The sequence below is a fragment of the Manis pentadactyla genome, chromosome 3 (assembly GCF_030020395.1).
Source record: "Manis pentadactyla isolate mManPen7 chromosome 3, mManPen7.hap1, whole genome shotgun sequence".
NCBI classification, from domain to species: domain Eukaryota; kingdom Metazoa; phylum Chordata; class Mammalia; order Pholidota; family Manidae; genus Manis; species Manis pentadactyla.
The window spans coordinates 177,201,869-177,219,096 of NC_080021.1; the positions used below are offsets into that span (position 1 = coordinate 177,201,869).

Below are 17,228 nucleotides of genomic sequence, written 5' to 3' on the forward strand. Positions count from 1 at the left end.
AAATGAGGATAAAAAATGCCAATCCTCCTCTCTGAAATGTTTTGCTAATACTATACATATTTTTATAATGTTTCTATTCAATTATAAGCCTTTTTCATTACACAACAAACTTGAAATCCTGAAAATGTCTAAGAATGTTTGATAATCTGAAGTTTAACTTAAGATCAAACGAGATCCTATGTTAAACTTTTCTAAAATCAGCTTTCCCCATTTCTTTAACTAGTATATTTTGAGGTAACAAAACATCTCCTATATGATGCTTCTTCAGTTATCAGCAGATAAATTCAACAAAGGTGAAATATGTATTAGTGTTAACTAGTCTTATGAGGCATTTTGGTTTCAGAATTTTTAACACTTTTTAGGAATCATGTTTAAAAGTAGTCATTTTTGTGTGTACATGCCTCATTATTTTACAAAAAATTTTTCACCACAGTGATGTACATGATTTTAAGATAAAAGTTAAAAACTATATAAACTATTTTGCTTGGTTGTTGCATATTCCCAATTTTGCCACAGTTAGCAATTATTTTTGAACATTTTGTTCATTACCTTGTTATATAGGGTTTTAAGTCCCCTTTGCTTATAAGGAACGAAAAATGTCAACTCATTTAAAATATGCATCCGTTCTAACACTCATAAAGGCACACAGGAGCAAAACAAGGAGAAAGCAAAGATATGTGTTAGAAAAATATGCATTTATGACTTTGTGTTTGGACTGTAATTCTCATTGATGGAGCACTTACTCTGAAGTAGGCATTTGTATATAGCATCTCAATAAAATTTTTATAATATTTTGAGGTAGATGTTATTTTCATTTTAATGATGAGAAAACTAAGGCTTAGAAAGATTTATCAGTTTAAACCCAAAGTTACAATTAGATAGTGGTAGGACCAATATGCTTTTTTTCCCTACTCTTTAATTCCTATTTCCTAACAATGTTTTATTTCTTTCACTGTAGAAAAATGAAGGAGATAGAAATGTTTTTCATGTACCTTTTATTTTCACCAAGTTTCTTCTCATATTTCTTTGTCATAGTGGAAGATTTCAATATTCACAACTAAGTATCAACTATCTTTAAGAAAAATGCATAGTATCTTCAAAACTCAGGATAAGAAAAATCACAAAACTATTTCCCCTGGCAACTTGTTTTGTTAATATATGCTATATAACTTAAACTTATGGAATACACCATACATAAAACAAAAACTCAAACCCATGTTATTTTTTCTAGCTGTAAGAAATTTCTTGTGATTTTTTTCTTTAACTGAAGTGTTTTCCATTGCTTACACTCTTACACCCATATTTTTCACTACTTAGTAGGTAAAAGCGTTAATCATTAACAAAATGCAAAAAAAGTGATTTTAGAACATTTGTTGTTAAAATTATTCACATTTTTTCCCGCCATTGAAATTATAATGGTGACTTAAATCACCTTGGGGGCTTTTGATACAAAATTAATTCGTAAGTAAAAATTATTAAATTTTAGACAAAATAAGGCAAAGTAGCTGTGAACTGGCTATGCTCTAATGTCATCTAAAATGCAATAAAAATGAATAAGCTAATCTTTATTTAAAATGATGTTACATAAAGCAAAAATACCTTATAGAGGATAACCAAAGTCAGATATTAAAACCTGAAAAATATACATAAATGCCCATTTCTTAAAGAAAAAAAAAAACCTAACATACTTCGAAGAATAGTGGTGGGATTTCTTAACGTTCTTTTTAATGCACCAGATTTATTTACCAATTCAAAGGTTCACTTAGAGACAGATACTAAAAAGTGCCTGGGGGTAAAGAAATCAGTATATATTAGATATGTAAGGACTACAGCCAGGGGCAGACATGAGTTCCTAAATTATAAATATTACCTTTATAATAAAAGGGTGGTACTTTATAGGATATCCAAGTAATACCAACTTTTAAAAACAAATACTTAGAATATCGTCCACATAAGAGATAATGGCTGGAGGTTTTAGGGAGTGAAGTATGAAAAACTTAAACAACTCAAAATGCATGTTCACCCCTCAAAGAACCGAAACAGGGTAAACAAACGCAACAGGTCCTCTCAACACCCAGAAAAGTTCAGGCATTTGGAGGCGCTGACTGGCATCCGTTTCTTGCTGTTTTCAAACCCGCCCCTCCGTTCCTAGGCTTCTCTCCATGGAAACCGGCCGGAGCCAGAGCAGGTGGTCTGGAGACGTGGGGACTGCAGAGGATCCGGCGCCCTTGTTTCTCAACCTTTGCGGCCCTAAGGCGAAGCGGCCCCAGGACGGTCGGCGCGGAGAGGCAGGCGGCAGCGCACAGCTATCCTAAGCCTCCGCGGCGGCGAGGCCCGGCCTACGCGGGGCGGGGCCCGCCGAGAGGCCCCGCCTCTCCTCGGCTGCGGCCTCGGGCTACAGCCAGGGCTCGGTGGACTCCGCGGCCGGGGATCGCTGGGCTGCCTCAGGTGCGCTCGGAGGCGGCCCGTCCTTTCCCCCCTGCGGGCGCGTCCCCCGCTGCTCGTGGTGCAGCTGCAGCAGTGCGCGGCGGTACATGGCCTCCAGCTTCTCGAGGCGGGCCCTCAGGGCCCTGGGGCTGCCCGGCGCGTCCTCCGGGCCGCTGCCTCTCGCCCTCCGGTTCGTGCCGGCCTCCTCGGGGCCCGGGATCGCATTTGCAGTCTCCGCGCGCGCCCCGTCGCCGCCCTCGCCGGGGAGGCGCAAGGCCTGACGGAAGAGGCTGCGGTTCTCCCGCTTCAGCCTCCGGTTCTCGAGCCTCAGCCGGGCATTCTCCTCGCGCAGCCGCGCGTTCTGCCGGTCCCGCTCGTCCCGCGCGCGCAGAGCCTCCAGGTGGCTCGCCGCCAGGTCAGCAAACCGCTCCTCCAGCTGCCGTCGGGCGCCGCCCGCGCGGCCTCGCCAGCCCACGCCGCCACCGCTGACGCCGCCACCCCCACGAACCCGGCCCCGGAGGCCCAGCCCGTCGCTGTCCCCGCCGCCGAAGCTCCCTCGCCTGGCGCCACCACGCATGCGCCACATCGGTCCTGTCCCAACCGCGCCGCCAGCCCCGTGGGCCAAAGGGGCCGCGCGCCGAGGCGCGGGCCGAGTTTGGGGCCCGGCGGGGCGGCCCGGGCAACAGCGGAGGAAGAGAGGAGGTGGCGGGCGGCGGCTGCTGGCGTGGGGCCAGAAGAGGCCGGGAATTTGCCCGGTCTGAGGCGTGTCTTGTCGCGGTGGTGGAGCTGCCCCCTGGGCCTGCGATCTCTGGCCGGGCTCACACACAGTGCCCCCCACCGGGGAGCGCTTTGCTGCTCGGCCCCCTGACAGCACGAGGGAAAAGCTAGTATTCTCATCTGGGTTCTGCCGGGTGCCTCCGGGCAGGCCTGGCACTACTGGAACCAGCCGGCCTTGCCCGCCATCCAGCGCAACCACCAGTGGTTACTTTGCTCTTTACGTGACAATCGCAAACAAATTATAATAAAATGGTAAGTTCTGGGACAGAAATATGGGGCCCGTTGAAAAGCTGTGACTAGAACATTAGACTATTTAGAACATAGCAGTTTAACTCACCTGTGAGCTTCCTAAAACACTAAGCAGAATGGAGCTGAGCGCCTGTGATGAGGCCCTCAAGTGGGAGCATGCAGCTCTAGAAAGAATATAGGCAATTTCCTGAACAGCCAGGACTACACTTTGCAAATTGTTTACAACTCAATAGAAGCAAGGTGACACTTAAGTTTTGTGGACAGGTTTTGGCAAATTAATTATGAAACTCAAAATGTGTCCCATTCATTCCAGAAACTGAATACTCAGGAAGTTCCAAATTTCTGGTAATAAGTGGATACATTTAATTGAATGAACCACATTCCTTGTTTTTAAGGAACTCAGTTTACAAGATAATTATTGCAAAGTAAATTAAGGATATGATACTGATACCAGAATCTTATGGGGGAGAAAGGTAGTCACAAGAATCTGTATTTTTAACAAGGTCCCAGGTAATTATGTTCACTGAAGTCTCCAAACCACTGGAAACAGTAAATGAATAGGAAGAACATATGAGAACCCTGATTATGCACAGAGCTCAGGGTTACACTGAACAGTACACAGAAAGAAGTAAGATCCTAAAACACCACAAACCCCCTCACTTGTCACCATCACTTCGCAAAATAAAAAGTAGGAATATTATAATTTCAGAATTTCAAAATATGATAAATTCAGTTTTATGATAGACTATATAGTTCTTAATTTCCATTAAAGGTAGACAGTAAAAACGCTGTTGCAGATATGTATCCACTGTTCTATGGATAACTGAACAAAAAAATAAGATTTTTTTCTCATGGTGTATATAAAGGACAGAGGAGAAAATGCTAGTATATGAAGAAAGATGATTAGTTCTGTTTTAGATATGCTGAATTTTAGAGAACTGTGAAATAAGAGTACATGCCCCATAAGCTAGAGGAAAACTCTGCATAAGAAAAATTCAGTCACCCCCCTAGGTGTTGTTATGAAATAAGTACCGTGTTTAATTTTTTGTTGGCTCTACTCCCCTTCCTGAGCATTTGTTAAGTCTACTAGTATCCTCTTTTTATTGCTTCCGAGATTAAAGCAGCTCCGTCTTTCTTGTAGAATATCTTCTAAATTTGTGTAACTAACTCCTGTAATGAACAATACTGGGTTTCCTAAACAACAGTGATGCTGATTGTTCTAGGAGCCTCCCCTCTACACCTGACCCAACCCCTAAGTATTCTCATTTGTCTTGATAAATTAATAAAGTAGCATAAAATATTATGAAAAGCAGATAAAACTGATTAAGCAGAAGATCCAGTAAAATTATCAGTCTCTTTGATACATTTTAACAGTAGCTAATCTGATAATATAATATATGTATCCTCCCAAAAGACAGAATCCATTAATACTACTACTCTGAGTCAGGGATATGGCATATATAACTACTGTATTAAGGAAGAGGGGGAAGGGAAAGGAAAGGAGATGAAAAGAAAGGAAAAAGAAACATGGAAGGAAAAAATGGATCCAACCAAAAGCTCTCAATAATAGTCATGAAAGGTTTTCTGTACATTTCAACGAACATTCACCTTATGGTTAATGGTGATTCCACTAATCTTCCCAAAGAGAGATAGAGACAATGGATGTAATTTCTAAATTGAAAGAGGATTTGCAACAAGAGTTACTAAAATGATCACTGCCAAAATTACATTTTTATTTAAGTGTATTAAAATTTACTTAGAATAATGTCAAGAATTGTATGCCAGTAGATGAATATTACATTATTTCTATATATAGTAGCATTAAACGTAGTAAAAGTGCTTCTACCCATTGTGCATAGTCTGCAATGAAAGTATTGCACAAATATTACATGTATATGAAAATAAAATGGGAAAAAATGATGGAACTGATACAATTTAGAAGAAATATGGAGATATCATAATCCTGAAGAGACTATAGAAAAATAAACTATGATAGTTTAAAAATTAGGATTAGAAAAAATATGATAGATGCCTGTGCTTTCTTCTAAGAATAGGAATTTCTGAACAGTAAAATTACTTGGTTGCTATACAGAAAAAAATCTCGAAGGACATAGGTAGCTCTTTGCTGACATCATATTCATCATCCTTGTAAGAATTATCCTATAGTATATTTGACAGTTTTATAAATTGAAAAACAGAACAAAACTCTGATGGACTATTTGTACTTCATGTTTAGGAAACTCTAAGGCTGAAGACTGTTCCTTGACTAAGGTTATAAAGCTTGGAGCAGAAGAGCAGAAAAATGCAAGTCAGTTATTTATAGCACTTGCTATTTCTATTTCCCTGAAACAACAACTTCTTGTTTTTATTTTTTATTACAGAAATTTTTTTTGTAAGTATTTTCCCCCCTCCACACCCTCAATGTCCATTCCCTAGTTCTTCAACAACTTAAATTTCATTAAAAAAAATTGTTCTCTCTCCTCCTAGGTAAGAGAAGAGGAACAGATGAAGTTACAATCATTATGCTTCTTAATATGATGCCTTATAAACATTTTTGTAAGTACTGTAATTAAGAAAAGCTATTATCAGCAAATGGGAGTATTTCTCAAAATCAACTGTGACTGACAGCTAATGAGTTTTTTCCCCTCTTTCTCCCATCCTCCAAACAAGTTCTTTCCATATATTTCTAGGTGCTTGGTTGAGAAAGAGGCCCTATAGTATGTATAGTTCACTTCTTGTATCCCCAGTTGATTTCTAAGATTATTTTATTGCCATACTCATTTTGACTCATTTCTCTATTTTGAATCACATTTCTTATAAAGGGTATTATAGGTAATTTTTGGCATATGCACACTAGGATAAGTCTGCATATATCTAATATTTCTCTGTTGCCTGTATCCTGAAAACATCCTATAATATCTCACCAAAGGAATTTTGGATAACAAGTTTGAACAAGTTTTACTGAACTTCTGAGTCTAGCAGTTAACCTGTACGCCCAATCTGGGTGCCTGGGGTGTTTTCCATGCTTACCTTGGAAATAGACTCCTCTGTTGGTTTATTTATTACCAAGAGTCATTGAATTCTTTTGCCCTGGAATTTGGTTGTAATGTACCTTTTGTGGACTGAATTGTGTCCCTTCCACATTCATATGTTGAAGTCCTAACTGCTGATGTGACAGCATTTGGAGATGGGGCCTTTCGGAGGTAACTAGGTTTAGTGAAAGTCATGAAGGTGGGGCTTTCATGATGGGATTAGTGCTCAAAGAAGGAAAGACATCCGAACGTTTGCTTCCTCTCTCTGCCATGTTGAGTACCCACCCATAAGGTGGCTCCATAAGCCAGGAACAGAGTCCTTACCAGGCACCTAAATCAACCAGCACCTTGACCTTGGACTTCCAGCCTCCAGAACTGTAAGAAATATTCTTGGTGCTTATAGGGCACCTTCCATTTTCTTTCTCACCTGGATTGTAAGGAATCTATCAAGGCAAAGTTTATTTCCTGCCCTTTTATACATTTGTCAGGTCTCCTGAACTCAAGGTGCTTTTTCCCTTTTAAACAGTGAAAAAGTTATGCCTGTTCCAGTAATCTGATGCTAAGGTCTTTCCCTGTGTTAATATTTCTTGTGCAAGTGGATCTGCAAATAGAGTGTTCCTGGAGCACTGTGTATATATATATATGTGTGTGTACGTGTATGTGAATGATACAAATATTTCTTTAATGACTAGGACGTTGAAAGCATTTACTCCTCATTTTCTTAATCTTTACAGAAGATTTTTACTAAGTATAACTGCTGACCATTACTAAGTATAACTGCTGACCATTTAATAGTCAATAAGGTTAACCTATATATCTAGCAGACTGAGCTAAATTGAAAATCACCAAGAAATGTTTTTAGAAGGCTGGAATTACTCAGACTGAAACAGAAGGGAGGTAGACACTGCCTTGTTAATGACTTGCCTGAATAAAGTGGGTCTTTATATGTAGACTTTTAAATATATAATAATAAGAGGTATGAGTTTTGGAGTAAAACATACCTGGATTTGATACACAACCCTCCTGCCCCAGATATAGGGCATTGGACAGCCTCCTGAAGCCATAGTTTCCTCATTTTTACGATGGCATTAAAATAGTATTTACCTCATGGGTGGATTGTGAGGTATCTCACATTGTGAGGATCTCTGGATATCTTAAGAGTCAGGCAGCAAGGAGCCTTCAATAACTCTTCACATTATTATTTTGTAGTTGTTTCAATGAGATAGACATTTATAGGATTAGAGTTCTTGTAAATAGCCAATGCTGCTTAAAATTTCCATTTGAGTTAATTTGCCTAAGGAGCTACCCCAAGTACAATATGTAGCCCCTTTGCAGATATGATTCTTATTTCTTGATAGTTCTCATTAAGTGTTTGGATTTTAAAAATCCATATTTTGTAAGCCCCATGTGGTGAAGAGTTTGGTTATTCACATTCTGAACTTAGTGTTTGCTAATATTCTCTACAAAGCCTTAGCTGAACATTCTTTTTTTTCTGGGAGCAGATTTATTAGGGCAATGAAGAGCATATATTGATGCTTGGTAGCATGAATATCTCTTTATTGGAATAATTACAAGAGAGTTAGGAATTGGGAATATTGATTGCATTTATTTAGTCTTTTGATATGGACAAAAATATTAAAAGCCATCAAACACTAGCATTGCCCTTTGACAGCATCATTTAATTCTAGCTACGGGGAAAATTGTGTCATAAACAAAAGCAACACGACTTATCTATCGTAATTAGGGTATTTTCTACAGTGGATGAAATACCTCCTTCCTTCAAATATTATAAAAGCACTAGCCAGACTAATAAAAGAGGGGAAGAACATTTAGGTTAGCAGAAAGTAATGTAGCTGAGAGCAAAGATATCCACACAAGATACTGGGCTAAAACAAGAGACCAAAATGGACTTTTTAAGGTGGGAAACGGCTGGTAAACATCTTTGTTGGCTCTGATAGTGTTGTTTCACAAAGTAGTGTTTGTAGATTAGCATTATTCCTTGAAGAATTTGGACCTGTGCTGTCCACTACTAGTGACAGGTGTCTACTTAGATTTAAGTTAAATGAATTAAATAACATTTAAAAATAAGTTCCTCAGTTACACTAGCTACATTTCAAGTTCTCGGTTGTCACATGTGGCTTAGTGGCTGGTACGATGGGTTCAGCAGGTACAGAGCAGTTTCATTATCATAGAAAGGTCTGTTGAACAGCACTGGGACAATCAGTATATTCCACTCACTCTAATTATTGGTGTAAGCCTTCAGAAAGCCATTCCAAAATTGATAATGGAAATGAAAATGCAAGAGATCTCTCTCTGCATATTTCCAGACCTTTCTGTATGTTTGATTACATGCCAGTGAAACAGTTTTCTTATCAACCTTATACACACAGAACTATCATATTCTTAAGTATATGTAACCTAAGATAGTGATTCTGTCTCAGTCTGAGCTCTCAAGTTACATACACATCATTGAAGGTAGTAATAGGAACTTAGGAATAGTTACTAATTAGAACAAAGTTATTCATGAGCTATTTTCAGAAGGGTGCAAAAGCAAGTAATTTAATTTTTTCTCCTTCCACTGTTCCCCATACCCATTCTGTCTGCTCTTCTTTCCATTCCCTTGGATAATATCTCAAGTAGAGCCATTAATTTGTAATTATTCTTGAGCATTAATGACAGTCCTCATTTTCAGTTATTAAAGGTCCATTGCAATATAACTCAAAACTTGAAATGCTCGTCCATTTAATTCACGGCTCCTCATCTTGTCTGAGCAACAGCACTGTCCATGCTCCAGGCTGGGATTAACCAGCCTTCCATGGGAAAGGAGGGTAAAGTGATGTTTATTCTCTCCTGTGCTTCACCACTTCACTCTCCTCTAACTGATTTTTCTGGCTCCTTCAGGGGCAGGAACAGGGACAGGGCAAAAGTGCAATAAGAGGAAGTTTCAGGAAGTAAACATCATAGGAGCTGGTACTGCCATTTTCTGGAATTAGATCCTCCAGTGCAAACACCTACAGGCAAGCCTTTTCCCTCTTTGGATAATCTGTGGGTTCCCTGACCATCGCACACTGATCCTCTGGCATAGATCATGCCCTTCCCTTTGCTTCTAATGACTCACCCCTCCACCTTTGCTCTGGTGGAAAACTTTGCACAGCCTCTTTCTGTAGGATTGCCTTAACTTCCCATAAGTAGTTCTTTCAGAGAAACCGTTTGGAGAAGTTAGTTAGATTCTTCACTTCCCCCTTTAGTCCAAACTCAGCAAGTGTAGGTCACTTTAGAAGTATAGGTTGTCTTGTCATCTTTCCCTGTCATCAAAGCCATCCATGGGTAACCTTTAACCTTGAGATTTATCCAGGCAACAGTGTCCCACAAATACCAAGAGTCTCAAGGCCAATTTCATCACACTCCACCTTGTGGAAGCATATACTGAAAACATGAGTTCCTGCAGTGCTTCACACTGAATGTCAGTCCATTCTGGGGACTATTCACACTATTTATCTGTGGTTCTTTTGAGGTAGTTTTACTTGGAATATGTAGGGAGTGAGAACCTTGGGAAAACACTCTCAGACTCTTCCAAGAATTCATATATTCCAGTCTCTCTGATTGTGCTCTCTTCTTACATACAAGACATTGAACCAGTTTCCTATCTTCAATCCCTTGATGAAATTTCTAGATATGATTTAACCTCTCTTAGACAAGAACCTATAATCCATGTTAATTATGGTACTTCAGCTGAGATGAGGACAAATTCTATTGTATTTCAAGTGGATAAAACATCTGTCCTAGTGAAGGCTGCACATTCATTCAATAAAGTAATATTTATTGAAATACAACTATGAACCAGTATTTAAAATACTTAAAATATGTAAACTGCCTAGCACATTGTAGGAACTTGAATGTGTATTGTCATTACAGTTGTAACCTCTAAAACTGTAAACCCTCAGATTTATGCTTAATCCCTGTATCTTTTCTGTTTTCACTAAGTATTTCATTCAATCTGTTGACCTTAAATTTTTTTTCTAAGCTAGTAATTTCAATATTTATATCTCAATCCAAAAATTCTACTCTAGTTCTGGCTTCATATGTTAAGTCTTATCTCACATGTCATCTTGAGTATTTCACAGGTGTTTCAAACAATAATTTCAAAATGAAATTCTTAATACACTGTCCTCCTTCCTAACCTGTTTTTTCCCAGACTTCCCCATCTGACCAATTAGTACCACCATCTGTCATCTATCTGGATATTTAAGTCAGCTGTCTTCTTTGACTCCTGCTTCTTCCCTAACATTCCCACCCCTGGTACCAGATCCATCTCAAATTATTCATTTCTTCCTCTAACATAGCTTGATCCTTTTCTCAGCATCTTCTTTGCCATCACATTAGTCCAAAGTACTATCATCTTTCATGTGGCCTGTGCATCAGATGCTTTGCTGACTTCAACACTGGCCCTCTCAAATCCATGCTGCACAGAGCTACCTGTGATTTTTTGCAAAGATAAATAGGAACATGCTGCTCCTCTGCTTAGGTCCTTCCAGAGGCTTCCCATTATACTTTCAAAAAAATCTAAAATCCTTATCATGGCCTACAAATTCCGGAATAATCTCTGGCTCCTGCTGCTTTTTAAGAATCGTGTATTTTTTTATTGCCTGCTTGTCTGCTACACTCTAGCCATGCTAGGTTCTTTCAGTTCTTAGTGTCTGTCAAAATGTTTTGGAGATTTTGGACATTCATGTCCATCTAATTGGAACATATTCTTCCTACGTTCTGTGGCTTGCCTTTAAAAAAAAGTCCTTTAGATCTCAACTTAAATATTATTTCTGTCAAGGTCTTCCTAGATAACAGTCATCTTTGCTGTCAAACCCTTCACCCTTTTCATTTACTTCAAATTGATGAAAATTAGTCATAACTATATTTTGTTTGTTAGTTTTTTCCACTAATCTGTAAGTTCCATTTTAACAGTATATTTTGTTTATTCCACTAGTCTGCAAGGTACATAGAACAGAGAACATATCTGATTTGCTTATCCTTTTGTACTACCTAGGATAATGTACATGCTTAATAAATATTTGTTGAACAAATGATTGAATGCAGGGATGATCAGTAGCTATTTTTTCAGCTATTAAGTTATAAAAAACCTTGATTTTAAAAAATCTAGTTATTATGGAATTATTTTTTGCCAAGCTTAATTTTTTTCTAAATATTAGGAAAATAAGAGGACTTTGGAGTTCCAATGTTGATAAACAGTGGCTTAGTTTAATCATATCTGCAGGAAATATCCAGATTTAGAGATTCACCAAGAAAAGACAACAATCCACCTAATTAGTAGAATTTAGATAGAAGTAAAACAAGATGGGAGAAAATACTACAGAGTTGACTAAGCATTTTAAAAAATGTTTGAGTGTAGGGAACTGAGTCGTTACAGTGTTATTCTAGTCCAAAAGCAACTCTGGTCTTCAGCAAAAAAAGAAAACAAACAAAAAAACACCTTGTCTACATTTCTAATCCTATCCTGTATCATTGGATTCTCCCCATCCTGAAACCTGAGACAGCAGTTGAAGGGGAGCTTGGCCAACAGACCATTGATGAGGAAGCAGCTAACATGTTAACAAAAACAAAACACTGGGGACTAGGAATAGGCAAAAATGTGGCAAATGTAGTAGGTGAAGTTAATTGTCTAAGTGTCCCTGTGGACACAAGGCAGATGCAATAAACTAGGCACCACTTTACAATTAATTGGAAACCATATCTAAGAGTTCACCAGTGATTATTTATAGAATGAGAGAGAAGTATTTGCATGAGATTGTGTAGAAGCAAAGAGGAAGACGTGGTAGAAGAGTGTGTTCCTCAAAAGAGAAAAATGGAGGAAATAGGTTATCTAAAAAAGTATGCACACAGGGGAGAAATGAAATTGGAGAATGGTACTATAAAAATTAGTTTTAATTTTTCTCAAGTATCTTTTGGCTAGAACATAGATTCTAATTTCCTAGGATATAGCCTAGAAGTTCATAAGCCATTTTAAAACAGATGGATAGATGGCTGAATGACAAAATGGATCAACAATGGGTTGGCAATAATATAGCAATAAGAGATGGCAAATATGTGGCACTAGGACCGATTCCCTCCCCGACCCCCAGTTCCTGTGCAAATATCACTAATCATTCATACGAGTCTTCCATGCTAAGGTTGGATTTGGACTCAATCTTTAAAGCTTTTTCAACACAGTGTTCCAAGCTCCCCGTGCTAATGTGTGGGAAATCTTTATTTCAGTTTCTTCTACAAGCAATTGAGAAAGCAAAGAGCAGAGGCTGGTCCTCACCTTTCAAGGACAATGTATATTCCTAATTGTGTGCTTGAGTGTTGTTACTCGGTATTTTAGCTGTAACTAGGTGAAAGAGATAGTAATACCTCTTTGTGCTCTGAATCCCAACTAACTTTGGATAAATCACTGACTATCCCCCTAAATGTGTAATCACACGAACTATCTCCTGACCCACAAGAAACATTTGATTAAGTTTTAAATGTGTTACTGTTTTTCAAAATGAAATATTATACAAATATATGCATTTTTCTTTATGCAGCTGAAAATTATTATTTCCATATACCTTTGTCTTTTTATGGCATGTAGTAATGAGAGAAACACATTTGTTTGTTTAAGGTAATTTGAGTTACTTATAACAAGTACAGGATAAATTATTGGTCATTTACTTCCCTTTATTTACTTGCTACTGAGATACAGCACAATTTGGCAAACTCTGCAGAGTAATATCAGTGATGATCCAACGAGCGGGATGAGATGGAAGCCTCCCATTCCCCAGTCCTACTCTCCAAGCAAGCTCTGAGACCTTTTGTTTGAAAGGCTAGAATAATACTCTCCCCTTATTCCAGATATCAACAAACAACAAACAAACAAAAGCCAAGTCTTTTCTAAAATCCTCTTAAATGTCTCAGATCAGGACTGTCAGCTGAGCCTATTGTTGCTTAGAGATTTGGAGGTTTCAGAGGAGAGTCCAAGAGAAGAAACACTGTCTGCTTTAACAGCTCTGACTTGAAAAAATTTTTTTTTCTCAGCCGCCTCACAAGCAAGAGGCATCTGTCTAGGGATGAGACAAAGAGGTGTCAGAACAGAGCTATGCATCAGAATGTGACTTAAGGGAAAAGACTATTCATATTTAGAAAAATAAAGTAATTGAAGTCCATAGAATGAAGACTAGAACAGACATTATATATGCTAACAGAGATAACTGGGCTCAGTGAGGAATATCTTCAAGGGCAAATATGCCTCACATTCTACTCCCAGGGACTGTGCTGTTTGATTTGTTTGCTTATTTTTTAATTTAATTTATTTTGTGACAGTTTGGTGGTTATCATTTAAAAGTCTGTGTATTTTAGTATACATGGAATGTTAGTGCTCAAGAAAGTCAAAGTCCTGTTGATGGCTGAGGTTCCCTGGCCAGGGATGGGTCAGGGCTGGGAGGCACCCACAGGCAGTGCTTCGTCTGCCAGGTCAGAAGTTACTGGTCCCTGCTCATGCAGAATCTTACACTGTCCAGAAGCATACTCCACCTGCTTGTTCCCGGTACTGCTTTGTATTTCAGGGAAATGAAACGAACAGCAGGTTTGCTGGTAAAAAGGCTGGAGATTCCTGCACTAGATCCTTTTTGCCAATAAAACTTCAGCTGCAACCAGTGATGATGAACTGGGATTGACCGTTTTCTTTTAAATCCATTTTGCAGAGGTTTAAAGGGAAGGAAAGTGAGCTAAGTGAGATGATATGAGTACTGGTAGATAATGGCATGATTAGAGAAACTACAACCCAGTTAAAATTCACTATTCTTATTTCTCACTTACGTGCCTCTTCTCATGTCTCACAGGAGTTGTCCTCCTTTCCCATCTTTTTTGTTTTAATGTAATGAAATGTTTAATAGAATATTTAGAATCATAATCCTTATTATGGTTTCAGAACATACTTTATGTATGACCTAATGGCAAATGATAAAAACCAAATATGTAATAATTTCCAGTCAATTCCTGTGTTCAGGGCTCAGCTAGGTGTGAACTTTCCAGAAGTTAATACATAGTCAAAGTGGAAGATTAGTTCTTTCTCTTTCCTTTAGCCCATCACTTCCTCATTGTCATTTTATCATTTCTTATTCCATTGCCATTTCTATCAAAATGAAATTTCTAATTTAAGATCATTACTTCTAGATAAAAACAAAAAAATGACATGTAACTTTAAGTATATAAAAAGAGAAACATCTTAGAGCACCTGAAAGGGCACTAAACTATAAACATATGTGTGCTTCTTTTCAGTAAACACACACAAATCTGAGTTTTATCAAGAAGATTCTTACATGCCCTGGAAGACCTCAGATTTGCCCCCAGCATAATCAGTATGACCTCTATTGGAACTTCTGCTGGTTCAAAATAAGACAACTGTGAAAATTCCAGCAGCGTCTGATGGCATTAATTTATGAAAATGTCACTCTCTGACCTTGGCAAATTGTAGTTCTAATTTTCAAAAACATGTAGTTATTAGAACTTCAAGTTCCATGTTGGCATTGGAGGCCCATCAGCTTGCTTTTTTGTCCTGGGTTCCAGATATGACATAGGCTGTGAGTGTCAGGTTCAGGGAAAAGACATGGCAAAGAAACCAAGTCCTTTTTCATCTACATATATTCCTTGAATTTGTGAGCACCCACATATGCCCAATTCAAGGAATTCTAGTCAATTCTCTTTAAAAAAAATCACTGCTCATTGAAAGAAAATTAGTAAGTCATGTTGAAATCCAGATTTTCCCTATGCGAATTACAATAAGCTGATTTTGTCTTGAATAGAATTCATGATCTCTGACCTAAAGATGTTTATAGCAAGTAGTGGACACTGACAGTTCAAATCTGCCTATAATGTAGATAGTAAACATAGCGTTGAGTATGATTCCAAAGGGGGGTCAGTCTCCCTTGTAAAACTGTCATGTGTGCTTCATTTAGATTTTGTTCTGGACATCAGTGCTGTGGATCTTCGTCCCCTGATATCTGGAGGCAGAACACTGGGTGGAGTGGGTACTTGTAAATGAGACTGAACAAGAGCTCACTGACTTACAGCTCATATTTCATTGGAGCCTGGGCTATTTTCCTCCTATTGTTCATGCACAGTATTCACAAGTCTTATTTAATATCCTAATTAACGTTATTTATAATATAGCAGTTAAGAAATGTATATTATATAGTACAGCATGACCACAGTGAGAAATTCATTTTATATAAAAACTCAGCATACAAAAATGTGTATATAAATAAAAGCATGTAACCAAAATGGAAATTTCACTAAATAACACTTAACTTACTATATATGATGTCTTTTTATTTTTTGTGTGTTTCTATTTATTCAGGAAAAACATTTTTGGTTGGAATCCGCTAATACATTACAACTTAGTTTTAAAAATACTATAATAGATGTCTAAGGAGCTGTAGTCTATTATATTACTAGTGACAAACATGGTTTTTAAATCTAAAACAAAATGTTTCAATTAAAATGTTATTAAAAATTATATTTCTTTTGTTGCCTGTTGTGGTTTGCTTTGACTCTAAGTATAGTGATTTTAATAAACATATTTTGGGTGTAAGAATGTTAATTTTAACTGAGTTGTTTTCTTCTTGACATTAGTTATTTCAATGGAAACTTTTAAGGAGATTGAAGAGTTTGAAAATCTCTTAGATGATTTCCACAAAGGTGTGGTAAAGTGACCAGAAAGTAAGAAAAATGTTCTTATCAATTTCAAGGATTCTTAAGCAAATCATTTGTAATTTTCTCAGTTGTTTTTTAATGTTGCCTGAAGGTACAAGATTTTAACTATTAATTTAATGTATATGGAAAAATTCCCACATAAATCATACATAGAAGTATTAATGGTAGGACATTTTATATGAAAGGCCCTCAAAATAATTATTTTCTAGAGGAACTTCTAATCTGAGAAAGATTAAGTCATTGGATCAAAAACTGGTTAGCAGAGAAATAGGCCTGGAATTCTTACCTCCTCATCCAAAGTGTGTTGTGTTTCCACTATAGTAACAGTTCCCAGTCTTGCCAGATTATTTAGGGTGCGTATTAAAAATGAAAAATTTTAAATACTGTTCCAGAAAGTTGTGAGTCAGTAAAACTGGGATGAGACCCAGGGATTTGCATTTTTAACAAGCATTCTAGATGATTCTTACACTCAGGCAACTTTGGGAATCACTGTCTCTGATTACTTTAAGACTGGATTATTTGTTTCTGCCACAACATGGACTATTTGTGGCTGACCGTAAAAATGACAGTTTCAGTTAAAGTGCAACGTATTTCCCACTATCCCATATGCGTGTGAAGAAAGCTAAAGACCTTCATTGTTTTGAATAAGCTGTTTGTTTTGCCCATTTAGAAATTAGTAAGGAACATACTAATTATAGAGATTTGGATTTAGCATAATAGCAAACGTATACTTTTTGTATGTTAAGAAGGTGATGATGGCCTGAAGAGCATTTGGCTCAGTCTTGCTTTTTATAAGAGCTAACCCGCTGTCAAAGACCACGAGGACAATCCCTTTACCAGCCTCTTAACACTCCTTGACCTCCTCCCTTTGGACAACTTTCACAGTGCTGCCTCTTCAGCCACATGTCCCCTAGGTCACAGCCCAAACTTTGCAATCATCTAGAGCTGCTATACATCTGAAAACTTAAAACACTGCTCTTCCAATCTCTGCCTACAAAT

General features: G+C 38.0%; 1 protein-coding gene across 1 annotated transcript; it reads right to left on the reverse strand.

Moving 5' to 3' along the window:
* Positions 1–978: 978 nt before the first annotated feature.
* On the reverse strand, positions 979–3,256 carry TUSC1 (tumor suppressor candidate 1). Its single transcript, XM_036898063.2, has one exon. It carries the CDS (start codon positions 3,011–3,013, stop codon positions 2,396–2,398), a length of 618 nt encoding a protein of 205 aa, XP_036753958.2. The 5' UTR covers positions 3,014–3,256; the 3' UTR covers positions 979–2,395.
* Positions 3,257–17,228: the final 13,972 nt, after the last annotated feature.

Bases quoted from the DNA above. Each gene is read 5' to 3' on its own strand.
- TUSC1 (XM_036898063.2), bottom strand. From the start codon at position 3,013: ATGTGGCGCATGCGTGGTGGCGCCAGGCGAGGGAGCTTCGGCGGCGGG.